The 18,923-nt window shown below is 58.0% G+C and overlaps 1 protein-coding gene across 3 annotated transcripts in view; it reads right to left on the minus strand.

Moving 5' to 3' along the window:
- Window positions 1-1,579: 1,579 nt before the first annotated feature.
- ZNF710 (zinc finger protein 710) overlaps window positions 1,580-18,923 on the minus strand; it is a 75,090-nt gene continuing 57,746 nt past the window's right edge. For all 3 annotated transcript variants that reach the window (XM_036355683.1, XM_036355680.1, XM_036355681.1), the window contains 4 exons: window positions 10,863-12,358; window positions 6,969-7,160; window positions 6,080-6,254; window positions 1,580-4,019 (listed from right to left, as the gene is read on the minus strand). In XM_036355683.1, coding sequence (XP_036211576.1) covers window positions 3,850-4,019; window positions 6,080-6,254; window positions 6,969-7,160; window positions 10,863-12,332 — 2,007 coding nt within the window. In that variant the 5' untranslated portion in view covers window positions 12,333-12,358 and the 3' untranslated portion in view covers window positions 1,580-3,849. The remainder of the gene's footprint in view (window positions 4,020-6,079; window positions 6,255-6,968; window positions 7,161-10,862; window positions 12,359-18,923) is intronic.

The following is an 18,923-nucleotide window of genomic DNA, read 5'->3' on the forward strand; positions in this document are numbered from 1 at the left end:
CCCCCGTGGGGTCTGGGACACTGAGCCCCGGACTTGAGTTCATCTCCTCCATTCTTTATTTTTTCTGTTTTGTATGTATATTTTTATTGATTTCAGAAAAAGAGAGAGAGAGAGAGAGAGAGGCATCTATGATGAGAGAGAATCATTGACCACCTGCCTCCTGCACGCCCCCTCCTGGGGATCGAGCCCGCAATCCCGGCATGTGCCCTGACCTGGAATCGAGTCGTGACCTCCTGGTTCTTGGGTCGATGCTTAAACCCTGAGGCACGCTGGCCGGGTCACCTCCTCCCTTCTTTAGCAAAACTAGAAGAGTAAGGTGAGCACATTTCTATGAAGTGAAATAGACCCAATTTACAGGGCTGTCCTTGTAGGACACTTTTCGTGTTAAAATGTCCCGGGGAAGAGTTGTCCCATAGTCACTTGATGAACAAATAGTTGGCAACCCGAAGTCCATTTCCCACCCGTTGGGGGGACTCTCAGAGCTCCCGAAACCCAACAGTCGGGAACCTCGGTAGCTTTGAGATGGGCTGTAGCCACACACACACACACACACACACACACACACACATACACACACACACGCGTGCGCGCGCGCACGCACACACACTGGCGACCCCTTCTGTCCCAAGGGCCACTCACTCTTCTTGGGTCGCCGCCCTGGGCTCCCAGGGCCCTGGGAAGAAAGGCCGGCGTGCTCACCCTGCCAGGCCCAGCTCCTGGGGGGAAGCTTGGGGTTTCCGGCCCCTCGTGCCCATCAGTAGCAAAGGGCTGGGGGCTCCCCAGAATGCACAGCCTCGGAAGCCCAGCTTGGCATGGTGAGCTGGCTTCTGCCCCGGGCCCTGCAGGTGGGCAAGGAGGGGAAGCGCTTTTCTCTGCCAGTGGTGGGAATTCTGGGGCCTTGGGCCGCGCCCCCTCGCTTGGGCTTGGAGCAGCTCCCTGGGGGCGCCTGGCTCTGCCGGGGGTTCACTCTGGTGGGTGCGGAGGATGGTGTGGGTCTCCTCCAGTCCCCAGAGAGCGATGGCCTGCTGGGTAGGGCTGCAAAGCTTTACTTTTTAAATATATTGTATTGATTTTTTTTTTACAGAGAGGAAGGGAGAGAGAGTCAGAAACATCGATGAGAGAGAAACATCGATCAGCTGCCTCCTGCACACCCCCCACTGGGGACATGCCTACAACCAAGGTACATGCCCTCGACCGGAATCGAACCTGGGACCCTTCAGTCCACAGGCTGACACTCTATCCACTGAGCCAAACCGGTCACGGCAAAGCTTTTCTTTTTAAAAAAAATATATATATATTTACTGATTTCAGGGAGGAAGGGAAAGGGAGAGAGAGAAACATCAATGAGAGAGAATCATTGCTCGGCTGCCTCCTGCATGCCCCCGACTGGGGATTGAGCCCACAACCCCGGCGTGTGCCCTGACCGGAATTGAACCTTGACCTTCTGGTTGATATGTTGACGCTCAACCACGGAGTCACACCAGCTGGGGGGGCTGCAAAGCTTTGTTAGGGGTTCCTCCCGGGGGAGTGGGGAGGCCCAGGTCCCCGAGAACCACGAGAAGAAGCACTCGCAGTCGCCTCACTAAAGAATATTCATTTATTTATAATTATTGCTAAGTAAACTTCTCTTTCCAACAGGAACATAAAAACACAGTAGGGCTTTGCACAAGTGGGGTTTCTAAACAGTTGGTTTGTATACAGTCAAAATAAGTTAGAATGGAATTCATCCAGGAGTTTCCAAGTCACCCTAGAGGCCTCACACCTCCTTTGCTAAGGTTGGGGGCGAGGGGTGAGGATAGGAGCCTCGCCAAGACCACCCCCCGCCCCCACCCCCCCCCCAGCTCAAATCGTGAGTTGTGCTGTCCCCTTCTCTTAGCTTCGCCCAGGTCCAAGGCACAGGGCCGGGCGTTCAAGTATCGAACTCGCAGGGGGCCGGCGGCCGGCCGGAAGGAGGGCCCCACCCCGGGGCCCGGACCTTCTCCCTTGGGTTTTCCAAGACCAAGGCCACTGCGCTGGCGAAGGGAGGAGGAGAAGGAGGAGGAGGAGGAGGTACAGGGTTCTTTTTGGTACCAGGGGAGAAAGACATCATGGGAAGAGGTAGTTTGCAGGGGTGATGCGTCTCAGCAGGAGAAAATGTCTTCTACAGTGATGGGGTCATCGCGGCGGGCACCGGGGGCCGGAGAGCCACACTTGGGGAGAGGCCCCCGTGGCCCCCAACTTCTCATCTGTTGCTTAGTGTGAACTGCAGCAGAGGAGGGACCCCTGGCTGCCTGACCCCCGAGGCCGCCGTGTGCTCCCCTCAGTCCCCATCGCAGCCACCCTGAGGCCGGGCTGGGCCCTCCACTAAGGTACAGCGTTGGACGGGGGACAAAGGGGTCCCCCACCCCCAGCTGTTCCCCCCACCTGGTTCCTGGGCTGAAGTTGGTGGCTTCACCTCCTTCTGTGCCTTCAGGGGCAGCCCTGCCCGCCCCTCCCCCCGTGGGCGGGGTCTGGGTGCCCTGGTTCCTGAATGTGCTATTTCCCTGCCCGGGGCCTGCAGCCTCCAGTTCCAGGGGCAGGAGCCGGCTGGGGACAGCCTGGGGAGGGAGCCAGCTGCTGACGGAGCTCTGGCCTCTGGTGGGTGATGCAGAGCGAGTCACTGGCGAGGGGCTGGGTGGGGGTGGAGGGCCTGCCCCGTGCCTCCTCCTGCCTCCCACCGGCCTCCTGAGCCTCCCTGCCAGCAGCTGGGCCCCCAGGGCCAGAGCGCGCCCCCCCCCCCCCCGCCCCCAGTTTCACCAGGCCAGGCAGCTCCAGGCTGGGGGCACACGAAAAAGCTTCCATTGGGGAAGAAGAAAACGGTCTCCATCAGAAAAGGTTATAGGCGACACAGAGTTGAAAAGGAAAAGCATGAGATAAATTACCTTCCAAAGACCCCCCCCCCCCCCAAAAAAAATCTTTTTTTCCTCTATGGTCTTCATTTTCCTTTTTAAATGTTGCTGTTCCCGGGAGCCTGCAGACTCGGCTGTCCCCCCCCTCAGCGTGGATACTTGTTCCACTTTAAATAAGACCAATGCTCCCGCCCCACCCCAGGCAGCCTTGCTCAAGGGGCCTCAAGGGGCCTCGGCCTGTCCTTGTGTGGCTGGACCCTGAGCTGGGACACTCTGTGTGTGGTACCCCAGCTAAGACAGAACCGGGTGACGTCTGCCTAAACCCACCTTAGGGCGGTAAGAGGGGGTCCTGCTGGGAGTTGGCTGGAGAAGGCGTTCGCTGGGGGTGGGCTGCACCCTGCTGTCCCGCCGGCCAGGCTGGGGCCCGCATGCGCACCTGGCTCCAGGGGGCGCTGGGGAGGCACCGGGAGGTAGAAGGCGGCGGGGCCTGCCTGGCTGTCAGGCAGGCAGGGTGGGGAAGACGGCTCTGGGCCTGGGCTGTTCCCAGCCCGGGGGCTCGTGGGTACCGGCGGGCAGTGCTGGCCAGCTGGGAGCCCCAACATCCTTGGAGGCAGGCAGGGGAGGAACCAGGCCTGGCTCAAGCGATCCCTATTCCAGTGTCAGGAGCCCTGAGAGGCCATCAGCTCGGCCCTGCGCACCCTGGCTGCCCCAGCGCGGCTGGGCCTGGGGACCCCTGAGAACCTGTGCCCTGTGACCTGTCCCTTTCCCCGACCCTCCCACGGCAGCAGGCCCAGGTTCACGGCTGAGGCCAGTGGTACAGTCCATTTGGTCTACAAGTCCCTGGTGGTGCAAACGACTCCGTGTCGGGGGAGGGCTCCGGGCAGTGGGGCAGTAGCTCGATTTTCCGCTGCAGGAGCACAGCCCGCGGGTCTCACCCCCATGCCCAGGCCCCCCTCCCCCGGTGCCGGGCGGCCCAGCGTTGCTATAGCACGTTGTAATAGGCCATCTCCTTCATGGCCTGCTCGGTGAGGACGCTGGCCTCGGCGCTGCCGTCCACGCCCGCGTATGCGTAGGCATTCTCCTCGAAGTCCTCCATCTCCTGCTGGCCGTCCAGCTCCGAGGGGTCGGTGCCCGTCAGCTCCATCATGGGGTCTGCAAGACAGGGGCACAGTTAGCCCCGACGCCACCTCTCCCGGGAGGAGCCCGTCGCCCCCCACGCAGGAAGTGCGTGGCCTTTCTAAGGAAAGAACTTCCCAGTCACTGTTTCCACAGGATTCGAGGCTGCCTCAGCCTTGCCCCTCGGGGAGGCCCCAGGCACTTGTGGCTACTCTGATGGGTCATCAGACCTGAGCCCTCTGTGTGTGTGTTGGGGGGGCGGGGGTGGAGGGGTGCAGGCCTGGCCTTGGCCTCTTGGTCCTGCCTCTACTGTCTCTCCTAAGCCACTAAACTTATTTCCCTTCTGCAGTGTTTCTCATGGGTCCCCTTTGCTGCACTGTGTCCGCTCTCGGCATCAGCAATCATTTAGCGCCTTCTGCATGCCGGGCACTGCACACACGTCAGCTCGTGAGTGCTCACAGCGACCCCAGTTAGGAGGCCAAAGGGCAGGTCAGAGAGGTTCGTCAGCTTGTCAGGGGGACCCAGCAAGTGCTGCCCGTTTCATCCTCTGACCTCCTGTAGCATGGATGCTTCTTGTTTTATTTTATTTTATCTTATTGATTTGAGAGGGAGAGCAACATCGATGTGCTGTTCCCCTTATTCATGGGTTACTTCTTACATGTGCCCTGACTGGGGATCGAACCCGCAACCTTGGTGTCGGGATGAGGCTCTAACCCACTGAGCTGCCCGGCCAGGGCCAGCATTTGCGCCTGAAGCCAGCTGTACCCAGTGGTCTCCCCGGGCCTTGCTCTCCAAGGACAGACACACCCCCAGGAAAGGCTAACACGGAGGAGGAGGCAAAATCTCTAAGAGGCCTGTAATTTTATCCAACCGAAATCTTATTCTAATGCTCTTACTGTCGGAACAAGAGCCAGCCAGAAAGCACACAGGAGGCCCAGGCTGTCTCCCAGTGAGTCACGGGGGTGGGGTGAGTGGGGGAAGCCCGGGGGATGATCTGGGGACCCTGGGAGGGTGGCCACCAGGGCTGGGGCTTAGTGTGCATTCTCCCCCTGCCCACCTCGGACATGGAAGTGTTTGGGGGAGAAATGGATCCCAGACTGGGATACCCTGCTAAGTCTAAGGCAGGGCTTTCAACCCCAGCCCGACTAACATTTGGGGCCATCATTGTTTGTTGGGGGGCCCGTCCTGTGCATTGTAGGATGTTTAGCGGCATCCCCGGCCCCCGTCAGCTCCGTGCCAGTAGCATCACCCCAGTTGTGACAACCAAACACGGGCCAAACATCCCTTGGGGGTAACTCCCCGCTCTGTTGAGAACCTCAGGTCTAGGGGCAAACCCCACCCACCCCTTGCCCAATGAACTCTTAGGATGAGGAAAGGCTGCCCTGTGAGTCCTCAGAATGTGCTTGTTGGCTTCACAGAACAAAGAGGGAGCAGGCTTTTCCTCTCCCACTGGGTGTGAAGGAGGAAGCGCACTGCCCTGAAGGCCATGGGCGGCCATCCTGGGCCCGTAAGGACAATTGCACTTTTTGCCTTGGCTGCCAGGAAGCTCAGTGCTCCCTTCTGCCTGCCTGCCAGACTTCCCACGGTGCACGTGGCGTTGGGACCTCACCTGGCTTCCCCTTATATCTCCAGATGCCATTTTCCCATTTGATAATTTCCTTCCCGCCCCTTTATTTTACGTCATCTCTCAGTAATGAGATACAGGATCGTTCCCGCGTGTTGCCATTTGACACGAGTTGCCTAACGTCTCTGTCCTTGAGCGTCCCCATCGGTAACACAGCGGCGAGAACCACAGAGCCAACCTCACCTTCAGGGTCACGTGAGTGAATAAAGGCCTGGCACACAGTTCGCACTCAATAAACGGCATTCTTTTTATTATATGGTTTACGTGAGCCCGCTTAAATCCTTTGAAGGATACACGAACGTCCCGTCGTCACCACCGCGGCCCTCCAGGGGGCCCCCTCTCCAGACCTGAGCCCACCCCAGCGAGGTCTCAGGCCTGGCCAGCCTCCCGCCTCCCCGAACGGGACAGGAGGCTCCAGCCTGCGCCGTGAGAGTCCCGCTCCTGGTCCGTCCACTGCGCATGGCCCACCCACCTTGGCTGTCCAGGCCGATGTCCATGACCCCATGCTTGACCTTCATGTGCCGGCTCAGGTTGCCCTTGAGGTTGAACTTGCTGGAGCAGTAGGGGCACTTGAAGGGCTTGCTGCCCGCGTGCAGGTGCATGTGGCCCAGCAGGTTGTACATGCGGTTGAAGGACTTCCCGCACACCTGGGAACAGACCACGGGCGCCGTCAGCCCACAGGGGGTCCGCCCTCCTGAACCCCAGCCCCCGCCCACCTCCCTGGCCGGGCTGCGGTCCCACCCGCTACGGCCAGCGCCGGTTTCATTCTTTCCTATGTGACCCCTGAGAGGCAGAGACCTGAGCCTCCTCACCGGTCACTGTTCCTGGTTAGAAACCCAGAGTTCAGCCGAAACCGGTTTGGCTCAGTGGATAGAGCGTCGGCCTGCGGACTGAAAGGTCCCGGGTTCGATTCCGGTCAAGGGCATGTGTCTGGGTTGCGGGCACATCCCCAGTAGGGGGTGTGCAGGAGGCAGCTGATTGATGTTTCTCTCTCATTGATGTTTCTAACTCTATCCCTCTCCCTTCCTCTCTGTAAAAAATCAATTAAATATATTTAAAAAAAAAAGAAAAGAAACCCAGAGTTCAGATCTCCTGCTGTACCAAGTCCCCAGCCTGGGCTCTCTCCCTGTGGCTGCACCTTGACCTTCAAACCCCCCCCCCACACACCCCCACTCCACAACTCTCAGGAAACACACCTTCAGCAGCTTGTAAGATCTGAACCGCACCACCCACTCCCATCTCCCCAAAGCCCGGGCAAAGCACCGACTGTATGCATTGCATACAGACGTGCCGCAGTCCTGCCGACTCCAGGCCGCCCAGGGGACAGGCCCACCTTGGGGGGGGGCCTGCGGGCCGGGTACCTTGCATTTGAATGGCTTCACCGGCGAGTGTACAATCATGTGGGTCTTGAGGGTCTGCTTCTGCACGAAGGTCTTGAAGCAGATGTGGCACTGGTAGGGCCGGACGCTGGTGTGGATCAGCATGTGCCGCTTCATGTTTGCCTGCAGCGTGAACTCCCGGCCACACACCTCGCACTTGAACTCCTTCACACCCTGTGAGGGGGGCGGGGGAGGCAATGGTCAGGGCCACACGATGGGCACAGCCTCTGTGGGGACCAGAGAGGGTCAGAGCGTCTGTACAGCTTCTGGGAAATGACTTCCTGGGGGGTGTTCCAAACAGGAGCCACTTGTTTAGAATGCCGGGCAGGGCCACCGCCTCCAGGAAGCCTTCCGGTGTTAACTAGGCAGAGACTGGCTGGGCCTTATTTATTTTTTATTAGTCCTCACCTGAGGATTTTTTTTAAAACATATTTTTATTGATTTCAGAATATATTTTTATTGATTTCAGAGTGGAAGGGAGAGGGAGGGAGAGAGAGAAACATTAATGATGAGAGAGAATCATTGATCGGCTGCCTCCTGCACGCCCCACACTGGGGATCGAGCCCAAAACCTGGGCATGTGCCCTGACCAGGCATTGAACTGTGACCTCCTGGTCCATAGGTCAACGCTCAACCACTGAGCCATGCTGGCTGGCTAGCCCCTAGGACATTTTTCAATTGATTTTTAGAGAAAGTGCAATGCAGGGGGAGAGACAGAGAGGAACATCGATGTGAGAGAGACACATCGATTGGTTGCCTCCTGTATGCACCCCGACCAGGGCTGGGTATCTAGCCTGCAACTGACGTATGTGCCCTTGACCGGAATCAAACCCGGGATCCTTCAGTCCACTGGCTGATGTTCTATCCACTGAGCCAAACCAGCTAGGGCTGGCTGGGCCTTATTGTTCCTACCTACACACCTGCTGTCTCCTGCTCTCCAGGCAAATGTTTTAGTTCATTCATGGATTTGTTGATTCATTCAGCAGCCATTTACCAGGCACCTCCTACAAATCAGCATCACACCAGGCATCCGGGGCCTTTGGCCAAGACACAGCCGTAGCCTGGTGGCTGTGGTCTCTTTCCTCAGATCCAGGATGTGTACATGGGTTTTTCTCCTAAGTGCATCCTTCAGAGTGGTCTTTTCAGACCACTTCACAGGCCTCTTTGGGAATATGATGAAAGGTATGGCCGCCTCAGGAAAAGTGACACTGGGGTCTGTGTAGAATTTAGACCAGCGGTTCTCAACCTGTGGGTCGCGACCCCTTTGGCGGTCGAACGACCCTTTCACAGGGGTCGCCTAAGACCATCCTGCATGTCAGATATTGACATGACGATTCATCACAGGAGCAACATGACAGTGATGACGTAGCCACGAAAATAATTGTATGGTTGGGTCCCAACATGAGGAACTGTATTTAAAGGGCCAGAAGGTTGAGAACCACTGATTTAGACCCTTCAAACTCTCACTGACCCGGAGAGAGAGTTTTCCAACATATAATTCTTGCTGAACGAACAGCCGCTCAGGCCGCTCCCGGGAGATTCCCATTCAGTGGGAGTTTCAGTCCCAACAGGTTCCCAAAGCCACGCCTATCACTGATGGGGTCTGGGACAGTCAGTGCCAGGGACAAGGACGCCAGGGAAACGCTCTGGTTTGGGTTGTCACCTTGCTTTGCCAGGGTCTGGAGGTGGCCCCAGAGCAGAACAGGGTGCTGAGGGCACAGAGGGTCCATTTCATTGCCTGGGAAGAAACGTTAGAACAAAACTCGGGGGCCAGTCTCTTTGCTAGAACCCCAGTGGGACAGACATGTTTCTGTGGTTACGGCTGCGGTCCCAACCACTGTTCTGTACAAAGTTTCCGACCATAATGTAACGGTTCCTGTGTATTTCTCTTAGCAGGCAGGGCCGTGTCTCACGTCTTAGAGCAGTGGTTCTCAACCTTCCTAATGCCGTGACCCTTTCATACAGTTCCTCGTGTTGTGGTGACCCCCGATTTCATGGTGACAAGTTGAACATAATGAAAGCATAGTGATTCATCACAAAAACAATATGTAATTATAGATGTGTTTTCCGATGGTCTTAGGCGACCCCTGTGAAAGGGTCGTTCGACCCCCCAAAGGGGTCGCGACCCACAGGTTGAGAACCGCTGTCTTACAGGCTCGCTGGAGACTCAGAAGATGTGTATGACCACCAGGGGGCCCTGCCCTTTGGGAACTCGGTCTGCAAGTGCTGTACACATTGAGGCTGATGTGAGGAATGTCTCCCATCGGATTCGCCTTTGATTTTTGCTCTCAGCCTTTCTTCGCTGTATTATTTATCCCTTAACACTCTGCAGACAGGTGGGACTTTTAGGAGAAGAGAAAGATGGCAACTCTATCGTCCAGGAACTTACCCCTCTTCACTCCCACCCCCCGCAGACACAAATAACCAGTCATCTGGTTTTTACTTGGGGCACATTCCCCGTTTACGGCTGAGCCCCGATTCAGCTTCAGAATCCTTAACATGCTCTTGGCAGCTACACCAACCGACGGGCGGGGGCACCTGCATTGAAACCTACAAGTCATTTTTGCTCTGTTGGAAAAGCTTCCCAGGTCTGGGGGTGGGGGGGAGGGCGCTGGGGGGAGTGGGGCGCGGGGAGGGAGCTGGGCTCCTGGCCTGGCAGTCTGTTGCTCCCCCCTCACTGTCATGTCCACTGTGAGAACTCCAAGGCCACCATTATGAGGAGAGGAAGCTCTATGCACAGCAGCTTCAATGCATGCAGTTGGCTGATTTGGGGTGGACACCACAGGCCGGCCCTAGATGGTCTGTCTCAGTGGATAGAGCATCGGCCTGTGTGGGGACTGAAGGGTCCCGGGGTTCCATTCCGGTCAGGGCACATGCCCAGCTTGTGGGCTCGATCCCCAGGGTGGGGCGTGCAGGAGGCAGCCGGTCATTGATTCTCATCATTGATGTTTCTATCTCTCCCTCTACCTTCCTCTCTCTATGAAATCAATAAAAATAAATTAAAATTTTCTCAAACGTAAGTCAGGTTTTACTATTTAAAAGACAATTAAATTCTGCCCTGGCTGATGTGGTTCAGTGGTTAGAGTGTCACCTCATGCACTGAAGGGTCTTCTGTTGGATTCCTGGTCAGGGCCCAGAGGCAGGCTGCGGGTTCAATCCCGCCTTTGGGGCACATGCGGGAGGCAACCAACAGATGTTTCTCTCTCCCTTCCTCTCTCTCTCCAATCAATGAAAAACAACCCCAAACTGTATTCTTGGGTGAGGATTTTTTTTTTTTTTAAAGGCAACTAATTTAAATTATGTATACTAGTATTTTCCTGAATATGTAAGTATAAAACTAAGGTTCCATGCCCTGATCGGTTTGGCTCAGTGGATAGAGCGTCGGCCTGCGGACTGAAGGGTCCCAGGTTCGATTCCGGTCAAGGGCATGTACCTTGGTTGTGGGCACATCCCCAGTAGGGGGTGTGCAGGAGGCAGCTGATCGATGTTTCTCGCTCATCGATGTTTCTAACTCTCTATCCCTCTCCCTTCCTCTCTGTAAAAAATCAATAAAATATATTTTAAAAAAACACACAAAAGGTTCCAGCTGGTGTGGGTCAGTGGACAGAGCGAAGGCCTGCGGACTGAAGGGTCCCGGGGTTCCATTCCGGTCAAGGGCACATCCCCAGTGTGGGGCGTGCAGGAGGCAGCCGGTCAATGATTCTCTCATCGTTGATGTTTCTATCTCTCTCTCCCCCTCTCCCTTCCTCTCTGAAATCAATAGAAATATATATTAAAAATAAATAACTGTTCCTCTGTGAACCAACTCTATTACGGCCTCAAGGAAGGGACAGGAGAGGGCGGAGCCAGGGGGTCGGGGGGCGGGGGTCGGGCGTACCTTGTGGGTGAGCGAGTGCTGCTTGAGGTGGTGGACCTGGCTGAACTCCATGCCGCACTCGGTGCACACAAAGGGCCGCACGTTCTGGTGCTTGAGCATGTGGTTCTGCAGCTGGCTGCGGTAGTGGAAGGACTTGTCGCACTCGAGGCACTGGTAGAGGGTGGGGCCCTGGTGGGAGGCCAGGTGGCGCTTGAGCTGCGTCAGCGTGGAGAAGTCCAGGCCGCACTCCACGCACACGTGGCAGCGGCCGCTCTCGTGCTTCACCTCGTGGGCCTTGAGCTCGCTGGGGTAGGCGAAGCCGCGGCCGCAGAAGTGGCAGCTGTAGGGCTTGACCTCGGAGTGCAGCAGCATGTGGCGCTTGAGGTGGCTGGTCTGCGTGAAGGCCTTGTGGCACACCTGGCACTTGTGGGGCCGCGTGCCCTGGTGCGTGAGCAGGTGCGTCTGCAGGTGGCTGGGCTGCTTGAAGAGCTTGCTGCAGTGCGGGCAGGAGTGCGGCTTGATGCCGTTGTGGCCCAGGATGTGCGTCACCAGGTTGTACTTGGACGTGTAGGACTTCTCGCACATGCGGCACTGCCAGCGCTTCTGCCGGTCGCCCGCCTCCACCAGGTACGAGTCGTCGATCTGCACGTTGATGTCCAGCCGGTCCAGCTGCGCCTTCTTGTGCCGCTCGGCCGTGGAGCCGGCCGCGTCCGCCTCCAGCTCGCCCGCCTCCTGCCACGCGAAGCCCTCCGGCTTCAGGGGCTCCGGGGACCCCACGGCGGGCGCCTCGGGGTCGCTCAGCGCGGCCAGGTGCGGCGGCTCGAAGCCGCACTCGGCGGGCAAAGCCTCGGGCCCCGGCAGCGCCAGGCTGGGCTCCGGGAAGACCTCCCGGGCGGGATCGGGGAAGTGGGGGTCGTAGGGGGCCAGGTCCAGCTCTGGCCGCGGGGCTCGGGGCAGGGGCCGCAGCGGCCGGGGCTTGCGGCTGAAGGCGCTGAGGTCGATCATCTTGACGGCGCTGCTCTGCACCAGGGACTCGCCGCCGCCGCCGCCTCCTCCGCCGGCCACCTCGGCGGGGACCTCGACGGAGCCCGCGTCCTTGTCATCGCCGGGCACCGACACCTCGTAGACCTCCTGCTCCTCCTCCTCCTCTATCTTCTCAAACTTGACCTTGGGCACCAGGCGCACCGGCGGCCGCGTCTTCCGCCGCGTGTGCTTCTCGAAGGCCGCCTCCACCTCCAGCACCTCCTCCTCCGCCGGCTCCTCCAGGGCGCGCCCGTTGCAGGCGAGCTGGTAGCCGTCGGGGTCCGGGGGCCCCGGCTCCCCCAGGGAAGCCGCGGACAGCTCGGGGCCCAGGTCCGGGTAGAAGGCCTCGGCGCTGATGGTGGCTCCGAAGAGCTCATTTTCCGAGACCAGGCCCAGCACGGCAGCCTGGGCCAGGGACAGCACCACCACCGCGTCCGTCTGGGTCCCTGAGTCCATGAAGCCCTCCATGCCTGGGCGGGGCTAGGAGGGCATCGCTGTGGGGGAGGGGAGAAGGGGGCGTTAGTGCTGGGGGCTCAGAGGACAGACAGACAGACACACCGCAGGCAAGGGATGGGCTACCTTGGGGGGGGGGTGTGGGTCTCTGACCTCTTCCTACTCCTGCCTTGGGGAACAGGAAGGACACAATCACCGGGAGCAATAACACCCTCCGTGTCTCCGCCCATCTCCGCCTCCCCGTGGGATTCTGGGTAAGCCCCGCCCCCTCGCTGGCCTCAGTCTTCCCATCTGTAAAATGGGGAGGCTGGGTTTCCGCAGCGATTTCCAAACCATGCCTGGCGTGTCCCGCGGGAGCCCTGCGGAAAGCACACTCAAGTCTCGCAGAAATTAAAGATGCTTCTGTTTTTAAAAGCCGACTTTAGAAAAAACACACACATAGACTCAATTGTACACACAGTGGGACACCCCACGCCGCCCCTCCGCGGCCCCAGCGGCTTTGTTGCCAAGGCGATGCATTTCGCACGGACCTCGGGACTTCAGTGAGGTGTTACACCACTGTCACCCTTCGCAGCGGCTTGTCCATGTGAATGACGTGTTTTGGTTTTGCGGGGAATAGAGATTGGGCAAAAACAAGGCAACACACAAAAATAAATGAGGTGCCAGGGCCGACCGCAGACGGCGGCTCCCACCCATCCCCCCTCATGCTCAATGACGTGTCCATCCCAGGAGTAGCTAAACGTTATACATTTAAATAGCCACATGTATACCGATGAAAATGACCGCCTTTTGCTGATTTGTGCACTGGAATTCCACGTAAGATCCGAGTTGAAGGAAGCACCCAGCGGACGCTGAGTTACAAGCCCGGGAAGGGTTGTAACTCAGGTGAAGGCGTTCAAGCTCCTCGCAAAGCCCTCAGCAGATGTAAAGAATCCCTCTGGAATGAAGGCACCTGCCCCCAAGTCACAGCCACACTCACCCATCTAACAGGTTCTTTAAAAAGTCAATGTGTCCCTAGCCTGTTTGGCTCAGCGGATAGAGCGTCCGCCTGCGGACTGAAGGGTCCCAGGTTCAATTCCCAGTCAGGGCACATGCCTGGGTTGCGAGCTCCACCCCCAGTAGGGGGCCTGCAGGAGGCAGCTGATCCTTGATTCTCTCTCATCATTGATGTTTCTCTCTCTTTCTCCCTCTCCCTTCCTCTCTGAAATCAATAAAAATATAGTAAAAAAAAAAAAAAGTCAGCCGTAATCGGTTTGGCTCAGTGGATAGAGCGTCAGCCTGTGGACTGAAGGGTCCCAGGTTCGATTCCGGTCAAGGGCATGCACCCTGGTTTCGGGCACATCCCCAGTAGGGGGTGTGCAGGAGGCAGCTGATTGATGTTTCTCTCTTATCGATGTTTCTAACTCTCTATCCTTCTCCCTTCCTCTCTGTAAAAAATCAATAAAATATATTTTTAAAAAAAGCCAATGTGCCCACCAAACCCCAGGTGCATGGGTGCCCTACCTTCCCATGGGCCCCAGCCCTGCGGTGCTGGGTGTGGCCCCGCTTTGCATGCGGGTGGGGCGGGGCGGGTCCTCCCACCCTTGGGCCCTTCTCCCAAACCTGCTGAGCTCCTGGCTCCTCCCACCAGCCTCCCAGGCTCCTCTCAAATTCCACCTGTTCCTGGACTTCCCTGCCCTCCCCGCCAGGCCAGTGCCCTGATGTGGGAGGGCCTCCTTCAGGGCCTGAGCTTGATCCTCATGAATTAACCCCCCACCCGCCGCTCAGAGCCTGGCACATGGGAGGCTCGCCATAGGAAGGAGAAGGACAACACTGGGGTGGCTGGTGCCCGCCTCGCCTGCTCCCCTCCCAGGGCCACGGTTGGCGGGTTGGCGCCGGGCCCATCAGAGGCCCTTCCTCAGGAAACAGGCTCCGGCTGGGTGTCTCCCTCCCCCCACAGGCCAGCGGAGCCTCCCCTTCCTGAAGCCGCTAAAAATAAACCGCCCCAGACAGGAACATAGCCTCCTTGAAATGGACACTAAAGACTAAGTCCAGCGGTTCTCAACCTGTGGGTCGCGACCCCTTTGGTGGCCGAACGGCCCTTTCACACGGGTCGCCTAAGACCATCCTGCATATCAGATATTTATATGACGATTCATCACAGCAGCAACATGACCGTGATGATGTAGCCACGGAAATAATTTTATGGTTGGGTCACAACATGAGGAACTGTATTTAAAGGGCCAGAAGGTTGAGAACCCCTGGGTCACTAAACTATTAAGCGTGAAGTGGGGCTCTTGTGGAAGGGGGGCCCGAGGGAACAAAGCTCAGGGCTCACCCCCAACCCCCTGTTGGAAAGTCGGGCAGCTCAGCCTCAAGTCTAAGCTGCCACTTACAAGTGACTGAGCAATGTCATTTCAAAGGCACTTCTGTGCCTCAGTTTCCCCATCTGAAAATGGGGATGGAAGTCCTAGGTTGTAACTCAGGTGAAGGGGCTCAGCTCCTTGCAAAGCCCTTAGAGGATATAAAGAATCCCTCTTGCCCGGCCGGTGTGGCTCAGTGGTTGAGCGTCGACCTATGAACCAGGAGGTCAGGGTTCGATTCCCTGTCAGGGCACATGCCCGGGTTGCAGGCTCGATTCCCAGTGTGGGGCGTGCAGGAGGCAGCTGATCTATGATTCTCTCATCATTGATGTTTCTATCTCTCTCTATCCCTCTCCCTTCCTCTCTGAAATCAATAAAAACATTAAAAAACAACAATCACTCTTATTGTCTGCCTTTGGAAGGAGCCTTTTCTTTTTTCTTTTTTTTTTAAATCCTCACCCGAGGATATTTTTCCATTGATTGTTAGGGAGAGTGGAAGAGAGAGGGAAAGACAGAGGGAAAGACAGAGAGATAGACATCGATTGGTTGCCTCCTGCATGAGCCCTGACCAGGGCCCCGGGCCAGGGAGAAGCCTGCAACCATGGTATGTGCCCTTGACCAGAATCGAACCTGGGACCCTTTGGTCTTCAGGCCAATGCTCTATCCACTGAGCCACACCGGCCAGGGCTGGGAGGGGCCTTTTCTGATGAAGATCACAGAGCTGAGGGACTTCTCCACTCCGGGGCCCCGAGTCTAGCAAAGGTTTGGGGGACTCTGCAGACAACCTCTAGAACAGAGAACCCACGCGTCCATTTGTGCAACAAATACTATTTGCTAAGTCCCTGCTCTGGGTCTGGCCCTGTGCCTGGAGATGCAGGCGGTGAGACCGGGGAGGGGGAGAGGGGAGGGGACCTCCTCCCCGAGTCCACAGAGGAGACCCCTGTGCCACCACAGCCCCTCTGTGGGGCGCCTCACTGCCTCCGGCCACAGCGACCCGTCTGACACAGCACCCAGCTGCACCCGGACAGCACCCACCTGCTGTGGGTTTGGGCAGACAAGGAGCTCAGCATTTTCTCTAGACTTCCCCAATGGCAAGGCCCGTGGGAGAGGGGCAGGCAGAGAGGAACTGACCCTCCATAGCAGATCCCATGCTGGGCACTCGGCCCTGAGATCTGAGTTCGAATCCGCACTTTGCCCTTTTGTAGCCGGGGCATCCCAGTGCATCTCAAGCCTCAGTTTCCTCATCTCTATGGACCAGGGTCTCCATGGAGATGGAGGTGTCCATTCCACCTCAATGGATGGAGGTCTCCATTCCATCTCTATGGACCAAGGTCCCTATTCCGTCTCTATGGACCAAGTCCCTATTCCGTCTCTAGGAGACGCCTGACTTATGGAGAAGTGAGGAAATCAGAGTAAATGTCAGTCCCCTTTCCTGTCCATGCCTCCTGGGCCCTGGCACCTGGCACCGCCCCTCTCCTGGCAGCCACCTCAAGGCAATGGAAGCAGAGAAACTGTTAACATCACTCTATCGGCCGACAAGCCTGTGAAAAAGTCAGCCAGCACCGGCCCGTGGGCCCAGGAACCCATGTCTGGGACGGTCCCTCCAGGGAGGGTAGTCGTGTACTTTACCTTCTAAGAGTGAAAGGGGTCACTCCTAACAAGGACCCCAGGACCCCAGCCAGGCACAAGCCAAGCATCCTCCGCCCCCCACCACCTCCCCGCCAACCAGGTATCCCCTCCCTACGGTAACGGGCAGGTGGTGGTGACGTTGGGGCTGAGGATCAGAGGTGTTTCGGTGTCAGGAGCCAGTACCTGGGTGTAAGGGGACCTGCCCAAGGCCTCACTCTTGAGGGATTCGTGCCCAAGTCAGTGGGGGGTTGTGGGGGGAGGGGAGGAGACCCAGGTGCAGAAGAGCTAGCTTTGCTTTACGGAGTGTTCACCCAGGGGAGCCATCCTATATAATAAAAGGCTAATATGCAAATTGTTCCCTAAGGCCGTGGTCGGCAAACTGCGGCTCTTTGGCCCCTTGAGCGTGGCTCTTCCTAAGCCTTAGGAGTACCCTAATTAAGTGAATAACAATGTACCTACCTATATAGTTTAAGTTTAAAAAATCTGGCTCTCAAAAGACATTTCAATCGTTGTACTGTTGATATTTGGCTCTGCTGACTGAGTTTGCCGACCACTGCCCTAGGGAGTTCTACCGACCGGGAGTCCGACCCTCACTATGAGGTGTGCTGACCACTGGAGGCGGGGTGGGGCGGGGCAGAATGAAGGAATAGCTGGCCAGGCCTAGGAACCCTACCCGTGCACGGATTTCATGCACCAGGCCTCTAGTTTAATCATTAAACAATTGCATGAGTGGGGGTGAGGGTGGTGTGCACCCCATTTCACAGCCCAGGGACCAGGCGTCTATTCATGTTCTCCGGGGGGCCCTGTCCCTGCAGGCAGAGAGGGCTCTGCATGAGGTGGGCCCCATCACTGTGCAACCTGGGGGTCAGGTCCGGCTCTGAGCCCAGCCTCAGCCCCAGGTTCCCCAGGTGCTGCCCTGCTCCCCGCAGGTGGGGAGAAGCCAGTGGGCCCGCCCTGCAAGGACATCCACGCTGCACTGCTCACTGGTGCAGCCGGCAGGCTGTGTGTGTGTGCGTGTGTGCGTGTGTGTGCGTGTATAGGAAGGGCTCTGTTTGTTGAGACAGAGGCCAAGAGAAAGAAGACCGGGGGAATCTAATTTGCCTGCATTCCGCATGCGTGTTCTGTCTGTCGCACATGGAAATGACGAGTGGGAAGCTGGGAGCTCTGCGGCCCCGATGTCCCTCTTCCTCCCCCTCCTGGGCCATCCTTTTGGTCCCCAAATCCCCCCGCACCTGGTTCCTTCTCCCAGGCTACGCCCCTCCTGTTTTGGGCCCTGGCACGGGGCTGCCCAGGGCAGGAGGCGAGCGAGCCTGCCAGGCTCTCACCCCCTGCGTGCCAGGGCAGGCCCGTCTGTCCTCCGCCCAGGGCCCCCTTATGGCACCTCCCTTCTGGGGCGAGGCCTCTCCTCACCACGGGTACTTGGGGCTCAGAGCAAAGCTGGGCACAGTGTCCAAGGGGGAGAGGAGCTCAGCCGGCCCTTGGCTTGGAGACGCCGGGTGTCCATCGGATGCAGGATGCAGCTCAGATGCCTCCACGGGCGCCAGCGTCCCCAGGGCCCCAGGGCGCAGAAAGAGGAACCGGCGAAGGCAGGGAAATAGAGGAAATGGAATAGCTGCCTGATTATAGTTTAAAGACTTGTGCGGGGAGTGGGGGAGGGAGGCCACAGCAGAGGGAGAGGGAAGAGAGAGAGAGAGAGAGAATGAAGAGACAGGGAAGGGGGAGGGGGCAGCCTCAGTAAGAGGGGAGGCGGAAAGGAGGGAGGGAGGGAGGGAGGGAGGGAAAGAAAAGGAGAGAAAGCTGTGGAGGCCAAGAAACAAAAGCAGAGGGGGCAGGGGAAGGAGGGTGGCGAGGGGAGGAGATGGCGGTGCGGTGACTCCAGAGCCCGGGGCTGTCAGGGTTCAGCGTCACCCGTCTTGGGCCTGAGCGCCAGGCCAGCCCCAGGGGAGGGACCAGAGTCCCAGGGCTGAGCCCCAACAGAAAGCCTCCCCTCCCCCAGGCAGGCCCCAGAACTCTCCCTGGCTGCTTCATCCACTGCTACACACACCCACCCCCCCACTCCTCGAATGAATGACTGACCTGCTGGGTGACCCTGGACAAGCCCACCGGGGTCTTGATTTCCTCATCTGTAAAGTGGGCACAAGAGGCTTCTTGGACCCTTGAGGGCGGGTTAATCCCTGGCCCTGGGGCCGGTCAGGGGTCCCCTCCCCAGGATGCCACTGCACCTCCTCTCACCCCAAGCCTCTTGTCCCTTCACTGGGACCCCGCCAGGCACCCCTGCTCTGACAGCAAGGGAGGGCGGGGAGCTCGGGCGGCCAGTGGCCCTGGACCGCAGACACAGACGGTGGGCAGAGCTAGGTGGACGGCACTCGGGGCCTGGTCTGGCCAGGGGCTGGTGGGACGGGAACTATTTTAAAGGAAGAACCAACAGGACCTGCCTAGTCTTTTGGTTGTTGTTAATCCTCACCTGAGGATATTTTTCCATTGATTTTTAGGGAGAGTGGGAGAGAGAGGGAGAGACAGAGAGAAACATCGGTTTGAGAGAAACACATCGATTGGTTGCCTCCTGCACGTGCCCCGACCAGGGCCCAGGCCGGGGAGGAGCCTGCAACTGAGGTTCATGCCCTTGACCGGAATC

The sequence above is a fragment of the Myotis myotis genome, unplaced genomic scaffold (assembly GCF_014108235.1).
Source record: "Myotis myotis isolate mMyoMyo1 unplaced genomic scaffold, mMyoMyo1.p scaffold_m19_p_23, whole genome shotgun sequence".
Lineage (NCBI taxonomy): Eukaryota > Metazoa > Chordata > Mammalia > Chiroptera > Vespertilionidae > Myotis > Myotis myotis.